The sequence below is a fragment of the Schistocerca piceifrons genome, chromosome 5, assembly GCF_021461385.2.
Source record: "Schistocerca piceifrons isolate TAMUIC-IGC-003096 chromosome 5, iqSchPice1.1, whole genome shotgun sequence".
NCBI lineage: Eukaryota > Metazoa > Arthropoda > Insecta > Orthoptera > Acrididae > Schistocerca > Schistocerca piceifrons.
Genome location: NC_060142.1, coordinates 359932872 through 359956754, shown reverse-complemented (window position 1 = coordinate 359956754; position 23883 = coordinate 359932872). Strand labels below are relative to the sequence as shown.

The 23883-nt window shown below is 41.3% G+C and overlaps 1 protein-coding gene across 1 annotated transcript in view; it reads right to left on the bottom strand.

Annotated features, from left to right (window-relative positions):
• The window catches only part of LOC124798989 (dynein axonemal heavy chain 10), a 1080466-nt gene that overhangs the window by 410582 nt on the left and 646001 nt on the right, over positions 1 to 23883 (bottom strand). The window contains exon 33 of the mRNA XM_047262526.1: positions 20906 to 21035. Within this exon, the coding sequence (XP_047118482.1) occupies positions 20906 to 21035 (130 nt within the window). The remainder of the gene's footprint in view (positions 1 to 20905; positions 21036 to 23883) is intronic.

Here is a 23883-nt window from a genome sequence, read left to right as displayed (position 1 = left end):
ACTGTGCTGCATTCTATGTGGGCATGACAACCAACATGCTGTCTGTCCATATGAATGGCCACCAACAAACTGTGGCCAAGAAACAAGTGGACCGCCCTGTTGCTGAACATGCTGCCAAACATGACATCCTTCATTTCAATGACTGCTTTAGGGCCTGTGCCATATGGATCCTTTCCACCAACAGCAGCTTTTCTGAATTGTGAAAGTGGGAACTTTCCCAGCAAATTATCCTATGTTCCTGTAACCCTTCTGGCCTCAAAATTCATTAGTAATTGTCCTATCCCATCCAATCCTTTCTTTGTTCCAATTCCAGCACTGTACAGCCTTCATTCATCCATCACACCCAGTCTCTTTACTTCTCTCCTTTTCCGCAATCCCCTCCCACTCCCCACCTCTCTGCTGCCATCCGTCTAACCTCCCAACTACAGTTAGCTGCCCACCCTCTTTCCACTTCGTCCATCCACACTCCCCAACAGCCATGCCACTGTCTGCCACCCCTACCTTACCTCCCCCTCCCTGCCCCAGCCTCCTCCTTACCCCCATCCAGTCACCACTCACATCATGCAATGGTGCTGCTGTTCACAGTATGGCCTCAGTTGCCTGAGACTGCAGTCATGTGTGTGTGAGTTGCATTTGCATGTGTGTGAGTGTGTGTGTGTGTGTGTGTGTGTGTGTGTGTGTGTGTGTGTGTGTGTGTGTGCGCACACGTGGTTGTCGTCTAATTTTGACGAAGGTCTTCCTGGCTAAAAGCTATATTTATGACAGTCGTTTTGGTATGCCTATAAGTGACAACTTACCTTTTCACATTATTCTTATATTTTACAGTTGATTTAGGAAATTTTTTTAATTTAATTTATGCCTATTTTGTACAGGAACTGTAATGTTCCTATATTTATTATGTACATCTTGACTTTATTCGTGATGCCAAAAGATGGTGCCATTTGTTAGACTGCTTTAATTGTTTGTACATCCATCATAGTTCAATTACCTACTCTAAATCTATTTCTCTTTTGCAGTGACCTTACCTATCACTATATGTTTTACTTTTCTCTTATCTCTTGTACTTCCAAACATGTAAATGACACCTAGTGGAGCTTGCATCCAACATATTGGCAGCTTCCTGCCTGTCAGTCTTACATAGCATGTTCATGTGCAGCCATGTATTCAGGACCACTAGGACCACTACAATTTGTATCCCAATACCTACATTTTCATATTTCATGTTTGGTCCCACTTTAGCATAACTAAATGCCTTTCCTGAAGGTAAGAATTGTCTCTCTTCATGGTTCCACATCAAATATGGCTTTTTGTTGATAGGCGAGGGCAAGGATTTTTAAAATTATTTTACTTTTGGATTCTAGATATACAGGGTATTATTTTGAATAAAGACTCATGTTTGCATGTTTCATGATATACAGGGTGTTACAAAAAGGTACGGCCAAACTTTCAGGAAACATTCCTCACACACAAAGAAAGAAAATATGTTATGTGGACATGTGTCCGGAAATGCTTACTTTCCATGTTAGATGTTAGAGCTCATTTTATTACTTCTCTTCAAATCACATTAATCATGGAATGGAAACACACAGCAACAGAATGTACCAGCATGACTTCAAACACTTTGTTACAGGAAATGTTCAAAATGTCCTCCATTAGCGAGGATACATGCATCCACCCTCCATCGCCTGGAATCCCTGATGTGCTAATGCAGCCCTGGAGAATGGCGCATTGTATCACAGCCATTCACAATACGATCATGAAGAGTCTCTACATTTGGTACCGGGGTTGCATAGACAAGAGCTTTCAAATGCCCCCATAAATGAAAGTTAAGAGGGTTGAGGTCAGTAAAGCATGGAGGCCATGGAATTGGTCCGCCTCTACCAATCCATCGGTCACCGAATCTGTTGTTGAGAAGCGTACAAACACTTCAACTGAAATGTGCAGTAGCTCCATCATGCATGAACCACATGTTGTGTCATACTTGTAAAGGCACATGTTCTAGCAGCACAGTTAGAGTATCCCGTATGAAATCATAGCAGTGAATCGAGGAAGTACAGTACATACTGATGAAACTAAAATGAGCTCTAACATGGAAATTAAGCATTTGCAGACACATGTCCACATAACATCTTTTCTTTATTTGTGTGTGAGGAATGTTTCCTGAAAGTTTGGCCATACCTTTTTGTAACACCCTGTATATTAAAATTTTGGCTATTTATGACTAATCCATTACCTGCAGTCCACCTTCACTCATGTAGTGTTTAAAAAAATTTACTACCTTCTCATGGCACACGGGAACACAACCCTAACCTGTTTTCATGTAATTTTCTGCTGTAGAAATTTTGAAAATGCCACAAAAAGCTGAAATGCATAAAAAAAGCTTCTGCTGTCCTTGCAACATAGATTGTTTTTGATACTGAAACTTATCACTAAGGTTGCTGCACTGTGGGTGTAGAGTGGGAAGTTCAAGGTTTATAGTATTGGTAGGTTTACAGAATGCCTTTGACAATGTTGGCTTACATACATTCTTTTCTGAAACAAACAGCGATAAGATGTATGTAGTAAATGGCTATCTACAATTTGTGCTACTACTACTGCTACTACTACTCCTTGGCTCTACAGTCCTTGGAGGGCCTTGGCCTGCATCAAAATATCCTGCCATTCTATCTGGCCCATGTCTTTCCATCTCCATCCTCTGACACCTAGCTTTTTCATGTCAAAAATTCTGTCCATCCATCCCTTTCTGGGATATCCCTTCCATTGCCTGTCTCCAGCCTTGCCATCAAAAATCTTCTTACATGTTCTGTCTTCCTCCATTCTGACCACATGTCCTGCCCATTGCAGTCCTCTTATTCTTCAAATAGTTGTTCCAATTCTGCATGCGTCAACCTTCTCGATCACATATTGGGCCATATATTTTATGCAGAACCTTTCTCTCCCAAATGCTAAGGATCCTTTCCTCATTTGCAGTCATGATCCATGTCTCAGCACCATACATAACAACTGATCTTATACTTGTTTTGTAAATGAGGAGTTTAGATTTTTGCGACAGAAGTGACCTCCTAAGCATGGGTAGTGTGGCAAAGTAGAATTTTTTGCCTGCTACTTTTCTAGCTTTCATCTCGCAGCTGATGTCATTTGTCTCTGTGATAGTCAATCCGAGGTACTTGAAGTCTCTCACCCTTTCAAACTCATTGCCGGCTATCCTGAGATTTGGTAGGTTTCACTGGTTGGTCATTGCCATATATTTGGTCTTTTTGACATTGGCTGCCAGGCCAAGTTCCCTTGCACCTCTCTCCAGTTGTTGATAGGCATCAGCCAGCACAGCAGTGTTTTGTGTGAGTAATGCCACATCATCTGCAGAGGCCAGGTACTGCAGAGAACGATTAAAAATGGTTCTTCCTCTATTTATCTCTATCTTACTTATGACCTTTTCTAGGCAGAGGTTGAATAGTAGTGAGGAGTTATTGTCACCCTGTCTCAGTCCCTTCTTCACTTCCACTTCTCTGGAGATTTTGCCCTGTATTTTTATTTTACAGTTGGTTTCACTGAGGGTCATCATAGCAAGTTTAATGAGCTTCTTTGGTATTCATGCCTCTTCCATCACATTCCACAATGTCACTCTTGTGATACTATCATAGGCTTGTTTAAAACTGATATAAAGCTGATGTATGTTTATTTAATGTTCATAGCATTTTTCAAGAAGTATGTGTGATGTGAATATTTGGTCAGTTGTTACCCTATTTCTTCTAAAGCCACTCTGATGGTCTCCAACTCTCTCTTCCACATAGGGAGTAAGCCTCCTAGTTAGGATCTTGGAGACCACTTTATATGTAGTATTTAGCAGGGATACTCTTTGGTAATTCTGGCAGTTTAATTTATGTCATTTTTATGTATGGATCACATAATAGCCATTTTCCACTCCATTGGCATGCTCTACTCCTGCCAGATGTTCAGTATTACTTTATGTATTGCTTTCCACAATGCTTCCCCACGATATTTGAGAAGTTCCGCCTGGATCTGATCTTCTCCAGGTGCCCTATTATTTTTTAAGGTCTTAATGGCTTGTATCACTTCCTCCAGTGTGGGTTCTGGTGTTAAGACCTCTGGTCCATAACAATTTATTTCCACCAGTTCTTCTTGTTCTAATCCCTCTACTTCTGGGTTTAGTAACTCTTGGAAGTATTCTGCCCATCTGTCGAGTATTTTATTACTCTCCCCTACCAAATCCTCTTCTTAATTTCTACATATATTTGTTCTGGCTTGAAACCAAGCCTTTCCTTTTTTAATCTTTTGATACATTTCGCATACTTGCTTCTCTTCTCCTAACTGTTCAATTTCTTCCAATTTTTTCTTTTCTAGTGCTCTTTTCTTCTTTCTGCAAACCCTCTTAGCTACACAGCACTTCTCATTATATTCATTCAGATTTGTTCTATTTCTTCTCTGAAATAATTTCTTTCATGCTATGTTACACTCCTCAATTCTTCTCATATATTCTTCATCAAACCAATCTGCTTCAAGGACTGCAGTCTTACATTATTTCCACACTATTTCTAAATGTTCATTTGATGCGTCTGTATCATTCTCAATCCCCTCTTCTGTTTTCGCCTGATATGCTTGTTTGTGTCCATTTTGTTTACTCAACAGTGAGATCCTTTGCCTGCACTTGATTCTCACTAGATGATGGTCTGAATTGCGGTCAGCTCCACATTGGCTCCTTACATCCATTATGTCTGATCTGTGACTCCTGTCAATCAATATATGGTCTATCTGATTTCTAGTTTGTACGCCTAGTGACATCCATGTTTCTTTATGGATTTTTTGTATGGAAACACTGTACTGCTGAGTCATGTTTTTACTTATAGCAAAATCTACAACCCTAATTTGATGTCATTTGATATTTCATGGAGACTATGTCTTCCTATAGTTGGCTGATAAGCCTCTCCTTTTCCTATTTTTATATTCAAGTCTCCTATTAAGATGTTTAGAAGCCTGATCATAGAACTGCTCTACTTTGCAATAAAACTCAACGTTCTGTTGTTCATCTGCCTCCTCTGTGGGCACATGTACATTTGTAATTGTTATGTTGAAAAATTGTCCTCTTAATCTCAATATGGACATCCGTTCATTGATTGCTTCAAAGTGCATTACAACATGCTTCAGTTCTTTAGTGACCACAAAAGCTGTACCAAAGGTATTTGTCCTCCTGCCACCATAGAAGATTGTGAAATTTCCTGATTCCATTATGTCACTACCCTTCCACGTAATTTCCTGGAGAGCCAATAGTTTTATACCATGGTTGTTTACTTGTGTTAGCAGCTGCTGTAGGGTTCCAGCTTGGTATAGACTCCGCACATTCCATGCTCCTATGTACATATCTCTTATCCTTTTTTTGTTTGCTGGGTTCATCATAAAAATATCTGTCCAGCTTATTCCAGCATTCACAACAAGTGATTTTTACAGGGAAAGGTTGTTAAACTTCCACCCAGTCATTTGAGGGGTTGCCTCTTACAGCTTGCCGGATAGCTCATTCCATTTTCAGGGGAACATCCTTAGCCTCTGTAGATCCTTCTACTGACTGCAAGGCAGCAGTTGATGGTTGGGGGCTCCTCTGTCTTTCTTCCAAGCCACTGGCCCTCATACCTGTTGGTTTTGGTCCACCTCAGGTATTGTATTTCCCTGGTAACCTACATATCTGGAGGACATTCCCCTATCTGCCATTTGGGGAGGTGCCCAATGGGGGACCAGCAACCCCACATGGAATCTACAATTTGTACAGAAACCTAAAACCTAACTCCAGTTATAAGAGTCAAAGAATGTGAAAGGGAACCAGTACACAGAGGTGACCACAGTCATAAGATACCTCCTAATATCATGTTGGACCTTGTTTCGTCTGGCATAGTACAGTATCTTGACATTACATGGACTCAACAAGTTGTTGGGAGTCCCCTGCAGAAATATTGAACTATGCTGCCTCAATAGCCATCCATAATTGTGAAATAAAAGAGTTGCTGGTGTAGGATTGTGTGCACAAACTGACTGCTTCATTACATCCCATAAATGTTTGATGGGATTCATGGTGGCCAATATGGGTGGCCAAATCATTCAGTTGAATTCTACAGATTGTCCTTCAAACCAATTGTGAACAACTGGGCCCAATTTCATGGTGCATTGTCATCCATAAATGTTTGAGAATATGACATCCATGAATGGCTGCAAATGGTCTCCAAGTGGGTGAACATAAACATTTACAGTCAATGATCAGCTCAGCAGGACCATAGTACCGAGTCTACATCATGGAACCACTACCAGTTTGCACAGTGCCTTGTTAACAACTTGGGTCCATGGCTTCAAGGGAACTGAATCACACTCAGACCTTACCATCGGTTCTCACCAACTGAAATCAGGGCCCATCTGACCAGGCTGCCGTTTTCCAGCCATCTGGGATCCAACTGATATGGTCACAAGCCCAAGAAAGGCACTGCAGGCGATGTCATGCTCTTAGCAAAGGCACTCATGTCTACTGGAATAGCCCATTAACCACAATTTTTGTCACACTGTTCTGATGATAATGTTCATCATACATCTGCACTTATTTCATGTGGCGTTGCTTGTCTGTTATTACTGACAACTCTACGAAAATGGCACTGCTCTCAATCGTTAAGTGAAGGTCGTAAACCACTGCATTGTTCTTGATGAGACATAATGCTTCAAATTTGTTATTGTCAGCACACTCTTGACACAGTGGATCTTGCAACGTTGGAGAGCCTGACGATTTCCAAAGTGGTATGTCCCATGCATCTAGCTACGACTAACATTCCACATTCAAAGTCTCTTAATTCGAGTCATGTTGCCATAATCAAGTCAGAAACCTCTTCACATGAATCACCTGAGTACAAATGACAGCTCCGGCAGTGCACTGTCCTTTCATACCTTGTGTACATGATACTAGTACCATTTGTATTTGTGCACATTGGTATCTCAGGACTTTTTGTCAGCTTACTGTAGTTGAGAATGATGTGAGATTTGGTTGTAGTTTATCACAAATGTTATTCAATCAGTAGATTGTACAAGCAGTTAAGTAAAAACCTTGGAAAATTTTTTGCAATTTAAAATCTGGTTTTAGACCCTCTGTCTTACCATTATATAATCTATTTGAATCCTTCCATTGTTTCCATGTTCCTATCACGAACACACTATCTTTCAAACCTACCCAGACACTCTTATGTATGTAGAATTGAACATTGAACATCATGAGAGGTGGATCAGCCAGTATAGAAGGAGACGAGGAGTATTGTGTTGTCAGCAGAATAGCAGTAACAGCAGAACTGGCGGGCTGTAGAGCTCAGTGATGACATGAAATGTGGAAGGATATGAACACACTTTACAGTATAGGAACATTTTGGAGATGATAACTGTTTGTATCAACAATATAAGGAATACATAGATTGCTACTCACCATAAAGATGACACACTGAGTTGCAGACAATCACAATGGAAAGACGTAAAGATGACACGTCGAATTGCAGACAGTTACAACAAAAAGATAGCTACACATTTAGCTGTCAGGCAAAGGCCAAAGCTGTCTTCAGAAAAGGAAACACACACAAACACACACACACACACACACACAAACACACACACACACACACACACACACGCGCGCGTGCGCGCAAGCACACCTCATGCACACTTGACCACCAGCTCTGGCTGCTTGGACAGGAATGCAACTGTTATGTGGAATTAAAGCAGCAATGTGGAAGGGGTGGGGAATGAATAGCACAATACTGGTGGGGGTAGAGACGAGGGCAGTTTGGCAGAGTGTGCAAGGTGTAGATTGCCAACCGGCACAGTGTCGGGAGGCTGTAGGGCAGTGGGTTACAGAGGGGGAGAGAGGAAAGACAGACGGGTGCATTGACAGAGGATGGCATGCAAAGGCGGCGAGGGGGTGAGAATTGGGAGAAGGTGATAGGACAGATGGGGTGGAAACAGTTGGCTGGAGGGTGTGGGAACAGTAGTTTACCACAGGTTGAGTCTGTGATAGTTCTGGGAGTGGAGAATATGTTGTAAGTATAACACCCATTGGTACAGTTTAGAAAAACTGTTGATAGAGGGGAGGACCCACATAGCTATGGTTGTGAAGCACCCACTGAAATCAAGCATGTTATGTCTGGCTGCATGTTGTGCCAGGGGCTGGTCTACTTTTCTCTTGGCTACAGTCTGGCAGTGGGGGTTCATTGTGGTGAACATCTATTTGGGAGTCATACCAATACAAAAAGCTGTGCAATGATTGCATCAGGGCTGGAAAATGACATAGCTGCTTTCACAGATGGCCTAGCCTTTGATGGGATAGGATAAGCCTGTAACAGGACTAGAATAGGAAGTGATGGGTCAGTGGACTGGGAAGTCTTGCACATAAGTCTTCCACAAAGATATGATCCCTGAGGCAAGAGGTTGCAATTTGGAGTGGCACAGGGATGAATTAGGATGTTGTGGAGATTGAGTGGCTCACAAAGCACCACTTGTGAAGGGTTGGGAAGGATCATGGGAAGGATGTCCATCCTTCCATGGCACGATGATAGGTAATCAAATCTGTAAGAAAGAATGTGGTTCCATTTGTTCCAGTTTGGGGTGGTAATGAGTGATGAAGATGCACTCATTTGTGGCTGGTTCTTGGGGGTGGTGGTCAGATTGGAGGTGTGTGGGGAAATGACATGAGAGATTTGTTTGCAGACCAGATCTGGGGGTTAGTGCCTGTTGTGAAGGCCTTGCTGAGAACCCTCAGCATACTGAGCACGGGAGTTCTTGTCACTGGAGATGTCCTGTCTCTGGGTGGTCAGACAGTACAGGAGGGATTTTTTGGTGTGGAAAGGATGACAGCTGTCAAAATGGTTTGTTGGAAGTTGGTGGGTTTAATATGGACAGAGGTGTAGATGGAGTCAACAGAGAGGCGGAGGTTAATGGCCAGGAAGGTGGTGCACTAGGTTGAGGAGGACCAGATGAAGAGGATGGGAGGAAAGATGTTAAAGCTGTGAAGAGGTGAGGAAAGCATGTCTTGGCCCTGAGTCCAGATCATAAAGATATGATCAATGAACCTGACCCAGACAAGGGATTTGTCATTTTTTTGAGCCTAGGGAGGTCTCCTCTAGACAGTTCTCAAACAGGCTGGTATAGCACAGAACCACACAGCTGACCATGGCTGTGCCACAGATTTGTTTGTATACTTTCCCTTCAAAGGAGAAATAGTTGTGAGTTAGGATAAAGTTAGTAAGGTGGTATGGGAGTGGGGGGGGGGGGGAAGGGCCTAAGGCTTTAAACAGGGTTGGAGGTTATGTTCAACTTCTGGGATGGGACCACTTTGGCTGAGTTTATAAGTGGAGGGTTCTGATAATTGACACAGACCTTCTGCCAGGTGTCACTGTGTTTCAGAATGACAGTGGCTGAACTGAACCTTTGTCTGCAGGTAAAATTATTAGGACAGGATTTGTTTTAAGGTTGTGTATGGCTGTCCTTTCTTCTGATGAAAGGTTGATATTCTAAGGAAATGAGCTGGGAAAGGATGTTGATGCCAAGCTGCAGGTCAGTTATTCCTGAATGGGGGTAGTTAGGTGGGAGGAAGGGGGGGAGGAGGATCATGGTTGGATGGTGGTATGAACTAAAATAGGCAGGATTCAATGTTGGGATTAGGTTTGCTTTGGTAAGAGGGATTGGTGGCAAAGAAGTTTTTCCATTGCAGGCATTGGGGGAAGAAAAGTACGTCTTTGACAATTCAATATAGTTAAAGTCAGCTGCATGGCTAAAGGTGATGCTTTGGGTAGGACTAAGACTTCTGTGGGCTGAGGATATGGTGGAAGGTTGACACTTGGAGAAGTAGATTAATGTTTCAGACTGGGACTTGGTGGAAGACTGTTACAGAATTTTGGGGGATGTGACAAGTTGGAAAGGTCAGCTAGGCAGAGCAATAACTCACAACTACTCTCCTTTGAAGGGAAGGTTGTTGCTGTTGTGGTCTCCAGTCCAGAGACTGGTTTGAAGCACCTCTCCATGCTACCCTATCCTGTGCAAGCTTCTTCATCTCCCAGTACCTACTGCTACCTATGTCCTTCTAAATCTGCTTAGTGTATTCATCTCTTGAGTCTCCCTCTATGATTTTTACCCTACACGCTGCCCTCCAATACTAAATTGGTGATCCCTTGATGCCTCAGAATATGTCCAACCATGCAATCCCTTCTTCTAGTCAAGTTGTGCTACAAATTTCTCTTCTCCCCAATTCTATTCAATATCTCCTCATTAGTTATGTGATCTACCCATCTAATCTTCAGCATTCTTCTGTAGCACCACATTTTGAAAGCTTCTATTCTCTTCTTGTCCAAACTATTTATCATCCACGTTTCACTTCCATACATGACCACACTCAATACAAATACCTTCAGAAACGACTTCCTGACACTTAAATCTATACTCGATGTTAACAAATTTCTATTCTTCAGAAACGCTTTCCTTGCCATTGCCAGTCTACGTTTTATATCCTCTCTAGGTTGAGCATCATCAGTTATTTTGCTCCCCAAACAGCAAAACTCCTTTACTACTTTAAATGTCTCATTTCCTAATCTAATTTCCTCAGCATCACCTGACTTAATTCGACTACATTCCATTATCCTCGTTTTGCTTTTGTTGATGCTCATCTTATATCCTTCCTTCAACACACTGTCCATTCCGTTCAACTGCTCTTCCAAGTCCTTTGCTGTCTCTGACAGAATTACAATGTCATTGGTGAACCTCAAAGTTTTTATTTCTTCTCCATGGATTTTAATACCTACTCCAAATTTTTCTTATGTTTCCTTTACTGCTTGCCCAATATACAGATTAAATAACATTGGGGAGAGGCTACAACCCTGTCTCACTCCCTTCCCAACCACTGCTTCCCTTTCATGTCCGTCGACTCTTATAACTGCCATCTGGTTTCTGTACAAATTGTAAATAGCCTTTCGCTCCCTGTATTTTACCCCTGCCACCTTCAGAATTTGAAAGAGAGTATTCCAATCAACATTGTCAAAAGCTTTCTCTAAGTCTACAAATGCTGGAAATGTAGGTTTGCCTTTCCTTAATCTAGCTTCTAAGATAAGTCGTAGGGTCAGTATTGCCTCACGTGTTCCCATATTTCTACGGAATCCAAATTGATCTTCCCCGAAGTCAGCTTCTACCAGTTTTTCCATTCGTTTGTAAAGAATTCGTGTTAGTACTTTGCAGCTGTCACTTATTAAACTGATTGTTTGGTAGTTTTCACATCTGTCAACGCCTGCTTTCTTTGGAATTGGAATTATTATATTCTTCTTGAAGTCTGCGGGTATTTCGTCTGTCTCATACATTTTGCTCACCAGATGGTAGAATTTTGTCAGGACTGGCTCTCCCAAGGCTGTCAGTAGTTCTAATGGAATGTTGTCTACTCCCGGGGCCTTGTTTTGACTCAGGTCTTTCAGTGCTCTGTCAAACTCTTCACGCAGTATCATATCTCCCATTTCATCTTCATCTACATCCTCTTCTATTTCCATAATATTGTCCTCAAGTACATACCCTTGTACAGACCCTCTATATACTCCTTCCACCTTTCTGCTTTCTCTTCTTTGCTTAGAACTGGGTTTCCATCTGAGCTCTTGATATTCATACAAGTGGGTCTCTTTTCTCCAAAAGTCTCTTTAATTTCCCTGTAGGCAGTATTTATCTTACCCCTAGTGAGATATGCCTCTACATACTTACATTTGTCCTTTAGCCATGCCTGCTTAGCCATTTTGCACTTCCCGTCGATCTCATTTTTGAGACGTTTGTATTCCTTTTTGCCTGCTTTATTTACTGCATTTTTATATTTTCTCCTTTCCTTAATTAAATTCAATATCTCTTCTGTTACCCAAGGATTTCTACTAGCCCTCATCTTTTTACCTACTTGATCCTCTGCTGCCTTCACCATATCATCCCTCAAAGCTACCCATTCTTTTTCTACTGTATTTCTTTCCCCCATTTCTGTCAATTGTTCTCTAATGCTCTCCCTGAAACTCTCTATAACCTCTGGTTCTGTCAGTTTCTGCAGATCCTATCTCCTTAAATTCCCACCTTTTTGCAGTTTCTTCAGTTTTAATCTACAGTTCATAACCAACAGATTGTGGTCAGAGTCCACATCTGCCCCTGGAAATGTCTTACAATTTAAAACCTGGTTCCTAAATCTCTGTCTTACCATTATATAATCTATTTGAAACCTTCGAGTTTCTCCAGGGAAGGTATACAAACAAATCTGAGGCACACCCATGGGCAACCCTATGTCACCCTCCTATGCCAACCTGTTTGTGGGCCATCTATGAGAGATCTTCCTAGTCTCCCAAAACGCCAAACTCCTAATCTGATTCAGGTTCATTGACCATATCTTCACAATATGGACTCAAGCCCCAGACATGCAACCTCATTCCTTCACAACCTCAACACCTTCTCTCCCATCTGCTTCACCTTGTCCTCCTCAAACCAGTATGCCATCTTCCTGCATGTTGACCTCCTACTTTCTGATGGCTCCATCCACACCTCTGTCTATATTAAACACACCAACCACCAACAGCAACTGATGTTTGACAGCTATCATCCCTTCTGCACCAAAAAAAAAAAATTGCTCCCAAACAGCCTGGCTACACAGACATGGCATATTTTCAGTGACAATAACTCCCTTGCCCAGTATAGTGGGGGTCTCAGCAACCCCTTCACAGACATGCACTGTCCCTCACACCTAGTCTGCAATCAGAACTGCCATTCCATTCCCACACACTCCCAATCTTCCCATCACTTGCAAGAACAAACTACAGAAGTGTGGCCCCTTTATCACCCAATACCACCCTGTACTGGAGCAAACTGAAACACATCCTTTGTCAGGGCTTTGACTACCTATCATCATGCCATGAGATGGGGTACATCCTACTCAAGATCCTTTCCAAACCTCCAAAAGTGGTGTTCTGTCAGCCACGCAAACTCCACAACATCCTAGTCTATCCTTATGTCACTCTGAATTGTGACCCAATTCCACAGGGATCATACCTCTGTGGCAGTCCAAGTGCAAGACCTGCCAATTCACCCACCTTTCACTTCCTATTGCAGTCCTGTTACAGGCTTATCATACCCCATCAAAGACCAGGCCACCTATGTGATATGTGATTTATTCATCTCATTATGTAGAATTTTCAAATCATTTGATTTAATGTACGGGAGACACGTCAAGGTTTACAAAAGAAACTTTTTTCACTTTTTTAAGAGAAATACAAAAGTTTACATTATATTTTACATTTCTAATCCACAGCTACACACGTACATAAAATAATACATGTAATACAATTCCTGTTTTCAGATTAAGAAGCTGTCCTCAATGCCTTCATCGACAGAATAATAACATTTTTCCACCAGAAGAGTAAAGAGCAATCTTTTCAGTGAACCAAACTCCCTTTTAAATATATTACTGCCCCCACCCTCATCTGCACCTTCCTGCCCCACAGCCTCCTGATGCTCTCACAGAAGGGTAAGCAGTGGGTGGAAATGCATTCACATCACTCAAGGTGTAGGGCCCATGTGGAGACTGACCTGTCCTCATTCAGGATTCACCCTGTGAGTGGATGGTGGCCACTCCTTCAGCAGGGTCCAAGAAAGCACACAGGGGGAAGGAGTTTACTAGTTATTGGGAGCACTTTGTGGAGCCTCTTAGACAGATTGCATTCAGGGCTAAAAAGAAATACAGTGTGCACTGAATATGTCTGCTGGGGGGCCTCTGGTGAGATGTGGAGGTGGCCTTACCTGCAGCTATCGAGCGTGCAGGGTGCAGTCATCTGCAAGTTGTGGCTCATGTTGGCACCAGTGACACTTGTCGCATCAGTTCTCAGGCCATCCTCAGTTCATACAGGCAGCTGGCAGATGTGGTGAGGACTGCTGGCTTTACACATGGGGTGCAAGCAGAGTCACAATTTGCAGCATTGTTCCCAGAGTTGATCTGGGTCCTTTGGTTTGGAGCTAAGAGGAGGGTATCAACCAAAGGCTTCATCAATTCTGTGGTGGTCTTGGCTGCAGATCTCTAGACCTGCATCATCGTGTGGGGATTTTTAGGAATCACTCTAATAGGTCAATGGTGCACTACACAAAGGAAGCAGCTACTTGGGTAACAGAGTACTCATGGAGAGCACATGAGGATTTTTTAGGCTAGATGGTAGTTTTAGGTGGTCTGATGAACACTCGTCAGGTGATACACAGGAAGGGAAGCTAGATGGTGTTCAGTATAAAAGGCACTTTGACTGTCAAAATTTTATTGGTGAACTGTCAAAGTGTTCTTAATAAAGTTCCTGAATTTACTACCTTCCCAGAAAATTCTCACATTCAAATTATTTTTGGGACAGAGAGCTGGCTGAAACGTAAGGTGGAAAGCTCTGAGATATTTAGTGAGTCATGGAAATTATATCAGAAAGACAAGTTAGAGGCCATAGGAGTGTTCATTGCAGTTCATAAGAATATTGTCTCGATTGAGGTCAAAGTTGAACATGAAAGCCAAGTTATCTGGTCACATACAACAGATGTAGATGAAATCAAGTTAAATGTTAAATGTTTTTATTGGTCACCCAATTCTGCCGTGACAGTTCTAGCCCTTAACTACAGTCATGCGGCCCCTGGGAGTGCGCAACTTTTCACACTCCAGTTTCTAGGAACGCTATTGACCTTGAAGAGCTGGGCGGCCCAGTAGCTTCCTTATTCTCAGGCTGCTGCTTGTTGCCATGGCAGTCATTGTTGAAATTGCTGTGTTTGCTTTTGTTTCATTGAAACAATGTCCACAGTACCGCACGACTGTGTTACTGTAAGTCAGTTACTGACTGAACATTTTTCCTTTTCGTTGTGGTTGTTTTGTTCTTTGCATCTGTCGGTGACAATAACTTTAGAACTATGTCAGGTAACCCTGGTCCTTCGTTTGTGAGAACAGATGATCCAAATTTTGAAGAAAAATCTTCAAGAATTATTGATGAAGTGGGAAGTGACATATCCAATTTTGACTTTTCTGGTGTGGAGGATGGTGATTTTAAACATAGTGTCCATGATTTGGAATACAGTGTGTCTGGCAAGAGTGAAAGTGACGAGGAAAGGTCTGAAGGAGAATCAGATAGCGATGAAGATGAGGAACGTGCTAGGAAATACTTCTATGGCAGAAATAGGGTCAAGTGGTCGGCAGTAGAACCAAACAGGCATGTCAGAATTCCAGCTCATAATATATTGAAGATACCAGACTTCGACATGAACTCAGTGGACAATCACAGATCGACCCACTGACTGCTTGGAGCTATATTTTCAGTGATGACAAACTGAACAAAATACTCACATGGACAAATGAGAAACTTGAAAAAATTTGTGGAAAATACACGAATACAGAGAGAACAGAAGTCAGACCTTGTACAATGTTTGAAATGAAGAGCTTCATTGGCCTTCTTATATACAATGCAGTATTCAAATTGAATAACGAAAACATATGTTCTCTCTTTTGTACTGATGGGACTGGTTGTGACATTTTCTGTATCACTATGTCATCAGCAAGATTTGCTGTAATTCTCAACCGCCTGAGATTTGACAACCCTGATGACAGGGAGTTATGTACGATTACTGATCCAGCAGCTGCTATAACAAACATTCTACATAAATTCAATGAAAATTTGCAGCAATGCTATATTCCTGGGGCTAATGCTACAGCTGATGAAATGCTTATCAGTTTCAGAGGACGCTGTAAACTCAGAATGTATATTCTATCAAAACGGCCTGAAGCTTCAATGCCTTGTCGAATCCAGGACTAACTACATCTTCAACACCTATCTCTACTGTGGAAAAGGTACTGTTGGAGCAGGACTTTCCCCAGACGAGAAGAAATACGCCATTCCCACTCAGGCTGTCCTCAGATTGTGCAAGCCAATAGCACATACTAACAGAAACATTACTGCTAATAACTGGTATGTGTCAATCGAACTTGCAGACGTGCTACAGAAAAATGGTTTGACCACAGTGGGAACAATGTGGAAGAATCGAAAGGAAATTCCGGCATCTTTCTTGCCTTCCCATAGATGTGAAGTTGGAACAACACTGTATGGATTTACTAAACACATCACGCTCATTTCGCATGTGCCTAAGAAAGGAAGAGCAGTAATTCTTATATCAACAATGCATCCCTCCATAGAAGATGATGTGGAAAGTAAAAAACCTGTAATAATAGCCCACTATAATAACACAAAGGGTAGTGTTGATACTGTAGATGAAAAGTGTGCCAATTATTGTTCAAGTCACCGCACACAATGCTGGACCATGGCCGTGTTTTTCCATGTTCTTGACATGAGTGTTGTCAATGCATATATTCTTCATCAGTCATTTAAGGAAAGAACTGTGCTTACCAGAATGAACTTCATGAAAGCCCAGCGAAAGAACTGACTGAACCTTCACTGCCCGAAAGGATAATGAATAAACGCCTCCCACGAGAGCTGAGATTTTCTATCGGTCAAGTTCTAGGAACTGAAGTACATCTCCATGAAGAGCTGGAAAAGGAGGACGAACTACCTAGGGATGAAAGGAAGACATGTCGCATTTGTCCACCAAAAAAGAAGAGAAAGACAAGATATTTGTGTCGCAAGTGCAAGGTCGCAATTTGTTTAGAATGCTCTTGTAAGGTGAGTCCGCAGTGCATGTAAGGTGGTGCAAAATGTGGCCACTTTCAGTAGTGCAGATTTTTTCTGTTTAATTCGCTGTCAAGAATACTCATTAAATTTAACACTGATGGTACTTGATCAATATTAACCTGCAACAACCAAGTTTCAAGTAACGAACTACACTTAGATATTTCGATATTTGTCAATCACTCTAAATTTCAATGAGAATTTAGAGTGCAATATGAATAGGTCTTTTTCACAGCACCAAAACAATATTTTGTGCATATGTTACCATTTATGTATAATTGAAGAATAGATATGTAGTACTAAATTCAAAAAGTAGCACTAGATTGGTGATTTTCACGTATTTTTTCTGCCTTCTGAACGTGGTCCTTGGGACCGCATGACTGTAGTTGGGTGAGAAGTACTCACGACTGTGATTAGGGGCTAGAGGCATTTGAAGAAAGTCTACAGTCAGTAGTGTGTAAATATAGAGATCATGCAGTAGAAGTTGAAGGTGACTTTAACCTAACAAAAATAGACTGGAATGACTATGGATTCATTTCATAGGGAGGGTGGGGGGAGGGGGGGGGGGTGTTACAACAGATAGTCATACAAAATACTTTTGAACCATTTTCAGAAAACCATCTTGTGGAGCTAGCACAGCAGCCCACATATACTGGAAATATCTTAAATCTTGTAGCAACAAACAGGCCGGACCTCATTTACGATATCCGTATAGAAATGGCGATACGACTGTCATTATAGCACCTGTGATTATGAAAGTTAATAAATCAGTCAAGAAGGCTAAGATAGTGTTTCTGCTAGACAGACCAGATAAGCAGTTGTTAGCATCTCATTTAGACAGAGAACTGACATAACTTAGTTCCAGTAACATGGATGTAGAGTAATTGTGTGCAAAGTTTAAGTGGATTTTAAATAGTGGTCTGGAGAGTTAAGTGCATAGCAAGTGGATGAAGGGTGGAAAAGAACCACCATGGTTTAACAACGAAATTCAAAAGATTCTGAGGAAGCACAGGCTGTTGCACTCTCAGTTCAAAAGAGAGTCCATAAACAATGACATGCAAAGGTTAGTAGAGATTCATATAACTGTCAAAAGATTTGTGCATGAAGTGTACAATAACTAACACTGTCATAACCTAACAAACGATCTGGCAGAGAACCCAAGAAAATTCTATTCCTATGTAAAATTGCTAAGCAGGTCTAAGGGTTCCATTCAGTCCCTTGTTGATCAGTCTGGTGTAGCAGCTGAAAAAAGAAAAACTTAAGCTAAGTTTTAAATTTCATATTAAAAAAATAATTCACATAGGAGAATCGCACAAACAAATCGTCATTTCACCATCAGACAGACTCCCATATGGATGACATACAAATAAGCATCCCTGGTGCAGAGAAACAACTGAAAGATTTGAAAGCAAATAAATCACTAGGGCAGGATGGAATCCCAATTCAGTTTTCAAAGATTTCATTGTGGTACTGCCCCCTTACCTAGCCTGCATTTGCCATTAATCTCTTGCCCAGTACAAAGTTCCAAGTGACTGGAATAAAGCAAAGGTGACTCCAGTGTACAAGAAAGGCAAAAGAATGGACCTGCAAAATTACAGACCATATCTCTAACTTCAATTTGCTGCAGAATTCTTGAACTTATTCTCAGTTTGAATATATGAATCTTTCTTGAGACTGAGAAGATTATGTCCATTAATCAGCATGGTTTTAGAAAGCATAGCTCGGGTGGATCTCAGCTTGCCCATTTCTCACATGATATACTGTGAACTATAAATTAGGGCAACAGGCAGATTCCATATTTCTAGACTTCCGGAAAGCATCTGACATGGTGCTCCAACACAGTCTGCTAACAAAGGTATAAGCCTGTGGAATAAATTCACAGATATCTGAGTGGCTCAAAGAATTCTTAAGCAATATAACCCAGTATGTAATTCGTGACAATACGTGTTCATCAGAGGCAAGAGTATTGTTGGAAGGGCCCCGAGTAGTGTGATAGCACCACTGTTGTTCTCTTTACACATAAATGATTTGTTGGACAGGGTGGGCACCAATCTGTGGTTGCTTGCTGATGATGCTGGAGTGTATGGAAAGATGTCAAAGTTGAGTGACTGTAGGAAGATACAAAATTCCCAGTTATGTAATGAATGGCAGCTAGCTTTAAATGTGGAAAAATGTAAGTTAATGCAGATGAGTAGGGATAACAAACATATAATGTTCAGATACAGTATTACTAGTGTCCTGCTTGACACAGTAAGTTGCTTTAAGTATCTGGGCATAATGTTGCAAAGTGATATGAAGTGGAAAAATCATGTGATAACTGTGGTAGGAAAGGTGAATAGTCAACATCTGATTATTGGGAGAATGTCAGGAAAGAGTGATTCAACTGTAAAGGAGACTGAACATACAATGTTGGTGCAACATTGAATGTTTTGTGATCTGTACCAGGTTGGACTCAACGAAGACAATGGAGGAATTCAGAGGCAGGCTGTTAGATTTGTTACCATAAGTGTTACAGAGATGCTTCAGGAACTCTAATGGGAATCCCTGGAGGGAAGGCAATGTGCTTTTTGAGAAACACTATTGAGAAAATTTAGAGAACTGGTGTTTGAGGCTGACTGTCAAATGATTCTTCTTCTGCCAAAATACACTGCACGTAAGGACCAGGAGGATAAGATATGAGAAATTAGGGATCATTCATATATATAGAGACAGTTGTATTCCCCTTGCCCAATTTTTGAGTGGAACAGGTAACGAAATGACTAGTAGTTGTACAGAATTCCCTTTGCACTGTACAGTGGCCTGCACAGTATCTATGTAAATGTAAAGGTATGTGAACGTGCTGCACATGTTGGCAGTCTATCTCTGCACACTCCTCCAGACAGCGCTCCTCTGCACCCCAACCTTTACCTTGCTATCCCTTCCCCTTACCTGCCTCCTCCGGATTGCTCCCATTCATTCTGGTCCAAGCTGCTCAAGATGGTTGCCATGTGTGCATGAGGTGTGCTTGCTTGCGTGAATGAATGAGTGTGGGTTTCCTTTTCTGAAGAAGACTTTGGCAGAAAGCAAAAAGCGAAACTGTCTTTTCATTGAGCCTGTCTGCAACTCAACATGTCATCTTTAAGGTGAGCATCAATCTATATTTTCCCTATACTGTCGGTATTCCAACCTGGAGATTAATTGTTTGTATCAGAATGATAATGCAACCTGTCATAAAGCAGGACATTTGAGGCAATGGTTTGCGGAAAATAACTGCTGAAATACACCGGTGCTGCCCAGAATGGAACATCTTTGGTATGGGTTAAAATGTTGATTTGACTCAAGAATCCAACATCCAACATCATTACCTTTTCTAGTTTCTGCTCTTTAGGAAAAATGGTCTGCCATTCCTCACTGAAAGTGTCCCCAAAAACAAGGTGGACTCCCTCCCCACCAATATTAATGTCTGCTAATAGGTGTCTGGATCCTTCTGATCAGAAATGTGTACCACCTCATTTCATGATGCTTAGATCAAGTGCTTGAAATGATTAAATTGTGCTGTGCACAGAAACTGCCAAGTGGCTTCCTATTTCATTTATTTCCCCAGTCCATCTCCCTGTGGAATATGACAGAGTGGTTGCAAATAAGCTTGTAAATCCATTGGCTGCTTTCACAGGTGGCCCTGCCTTTGATGAGGCAGGTGATGCCCATGACAACACTGGAGTAGGCGGTAGTAGGGGGATATGTGGGGCAGATGTTGCATCTAGGTCTACAGAAGGGGTATGAGTCATGAGGCAAAGGGTTGGGAGAATGGGTGGAGGAGGGATGGAAAAGGATATTGCGTAGATCTGGCGAGTCTTTCCATACCCCGATTACTGAGCCCAGCTAGGTTGCTGCTCATCTCAGGTGCAGTTGCAATCAACCTTAGTGCGCAGAGATGACTATAGCTGTGAGTGTGAGAGTTGTGCTAGTGTAAACGTATGTGTGTGTGTTTTCTATTTCTGGTGAGGTACAAAGTCTGAACACTGAACATTTCTAGCACTCTATTTCATTTTGCCTATCTGTGACTCAGTGCCTCTTTGTGTGGTGAGTAACTCTCTATCCTTCCCATATTGTTAATCCAACCTGGATTTTTTTTATTCTAATATTATTATTTCTATGCCCCAGAGACAGTTGGCACACTTTATTATGATATTAAACTGATAACAGAGTCTTACTTGGTAATTCCATATCCTGCATTCTTTGCTGCATTTCGACACTGTCCAACGATTTGGTCCTTATCTTCATCAGTGAATAATGTAGGTACAATACCAACCATTAAAATATTGTTAATCAGTTCCAAAAAACCTGAAAGAATGCACATCTGTTTAAGCATTGATTTGATAGGAAGGAGTCATTAAACTCATTAAATGCTACCTTGAATATATTAGAACTAACTTAAGAGATAGCTTCAGTCCAGTGAATACAATGATTACCAAAGGAAAAGTATGACCCAAGATCAAGCCTTTGAAAAAAAAAAATTAGTATTCAAAGAATGGGAACTAATCAAATATGATGTCACCCAAGTTATCATCACAATGCCCTAACTTTTTCTAGTTTATTTAAAGACTTTTCAACAACATTAGCAGACATTAAGTCTGTTTCTTGCAGACTGTTGAAATATTCTAACACTTAGCACATCAACTGTAGTTTTAGAAAGAGCTGTAAATTACATTTTCTTTGACATTAATAAATGGTTTCTAGCCAATTCTCTATCACTGGACTTTGAAAAACAATCTCACTGAAAGTATCTCAAAAATAAATAAATAAATAAATAAAATCCACTTTTCAACTTTCTGTTCACTAGATCATAAGAAATACTTTTGTCACTCATATCCAAGATTAAGTTTTTCAAGCCTGAAAGTATGTAGGTTGAATTAATTGTGACGTGAATTCAAGAATGTCTTGTACAAATCTGTTCAAGGAAATCACTGTATTTACTACTGCATCTTAGTACTTTTATTACTTAATGTAATTTGTTTCAAGTAATATATATCTTTGTCACATCAACAGTTTATTTTGTGAAATCAATACTAAGAACAAGAACAATTTTCATCAACACAAAGTCACTCACTATTATCTCGAAAGAAGTTCATTATTCAGGGAGACACATTTTTAATGGTTTGCCAGTATATATAAAATGTTTACCTACTAATAACAAACAGTTTAAGGCGATCTTACAGGATTTATTGGAGGACAACTCCTTCTGCTCCACTAATGAATTTGTTAGAAGAACCAGTTGATGCACTGATTACTAACTGCTAGTAATCTGTCCCAAGTTTTACATGGGTAGCACTAAATATGTATGACTTAACAATTTGTCTGATGTAGCAGTAATTTTGTTTAAAGACCAATGTTTAGAGTTATGTTTAAAATTCAGGCAACATTGTTGGTTAACTGATTATCACCACTTTCATAAGACTTAAATAGTTTAAGCAGTACACACCAGGAAGGTTCTCAGGAGTCACAAATATCATCTGTTCCATATTCAGTTGTATTAGGAGTATTATTTCAAGACAATGATGAGAGCTGCAAGCTACCACACTGCCCAGTTTGCCAAACTGCCATTTAGGAAGTTGGCATTAGCTTGTGCTGGCCTTCTTGTAGTGGTAGCTCACACTAGCCTGATGATGCAGTTGAGGAGCCTTACACCTATCTCCTGTGCCCACAAACCTTCCTCATAAATCAGTTAGTCTGTTAGTGAAGACCATATCAGTAATCCCTACAGTAGTTTCTGAGATAAGCATGAATAAACAGACAAAACCTGTGGTGGGGAACTTTAATTTACATACACAGATGGAAAAAAAATTGCAAAACCTAGAAGGAGTTGTGTAATGTAGACAAAAGTTGGTAGGCATGGCTGGCTGCGGTGGCCGTGCAGTTCTAGGTGCTGCAGTCTGGAACCATGGGACTGCTACGGTTGCAGGTTCGAATCCTGCCTCAGGCATGGATGTGTGTGATGTCCTTAGGTTAGTTAGGTTTAAGTAGTTGTAAGTTCTAGGGGACTGATGACCTAAGATACTAAGTCCCATAGTGCTCAGAGCCATTTGAACCATTTGGTAGGCATGTTTTTACATCTGATAGGTGAAGTCTATTTAAATTTCATGCCAGTCACATAAGAGCGGCACTAGGAGCAACACCATGGGGATGGAAATCAGGTTTGCTTTAAATACACACTGTAGCAGCCATGAGCATTAGTAATCTTTGAGACTGGACATGGGGAGCTGATGTTAGTCAAGGATACCTTTAAGCTGACAAAGATGCCATTATCAACACATCACTCAGTCTGATCGATGTCATATAACAGGGCTATGAGAAGCTGGATGTTTCTTCTGTGATACTGCAGAAAGACATAGCAGGAATATAGCCACTATATGTGATTACTGGCAGTGATGGTCACAAGACTGCACCATTGCAAGAAGACTCGGCTAACGACAGCCATGTGGTACTGTGTTCAGCATATGATTCTGGCACATCATCACACAACTATCTGTTACAAATAGGTTACTTTAAGCACAGCTCCAAGTCAGATGCCCTATAGTGTCCATCCATTGACCCGAAACTTCTGTCATTTGTGACTTCAGTGGTATCAGGTGAGAGCTCACTGGAGGGCAGAGTGGGGAGGTCTGTTGTGTTTTCTGATGAAAGCTGGTTTTGCCCCAATACCAGTGATGGTTGTGTGTTGGTTAGGAGGAGGACAGTTAAGGGCCTGCAACCAACTGGTCTGCAGGCTAGACATGCTGAACCTACAGTGGGAGTTATGGTCTGGGGTGTGATTTTGTATGATAGCAGCAGCACACTCCTGGTTATCCCATGCACACTGGAAATTTGTACTACAGTCTGGTGATTCAACCTGTTGTGCTGCCATTCATGAACTGCATTCAAGGAGGTGTTTTTCAATAGGATAATATTCATTCACATACTGCTGTTGTAATGCAATATGCTCCACAGAGTGTTGACATGTTCCCTTGGCCTGCTTGATCATCACATCTGTCTTCAGTCGAGCTCATATGGACAGATTATAAAATAACTCCAGCATCATCCAGAACCCGCACTAACCATCCCTGTATTGACCAACCCTATACAACAGGCATGGAACTCCAGCTGACAAATTGACACCTGTCACCTGTACAACAGAATGCATGCTTGTTTCCGT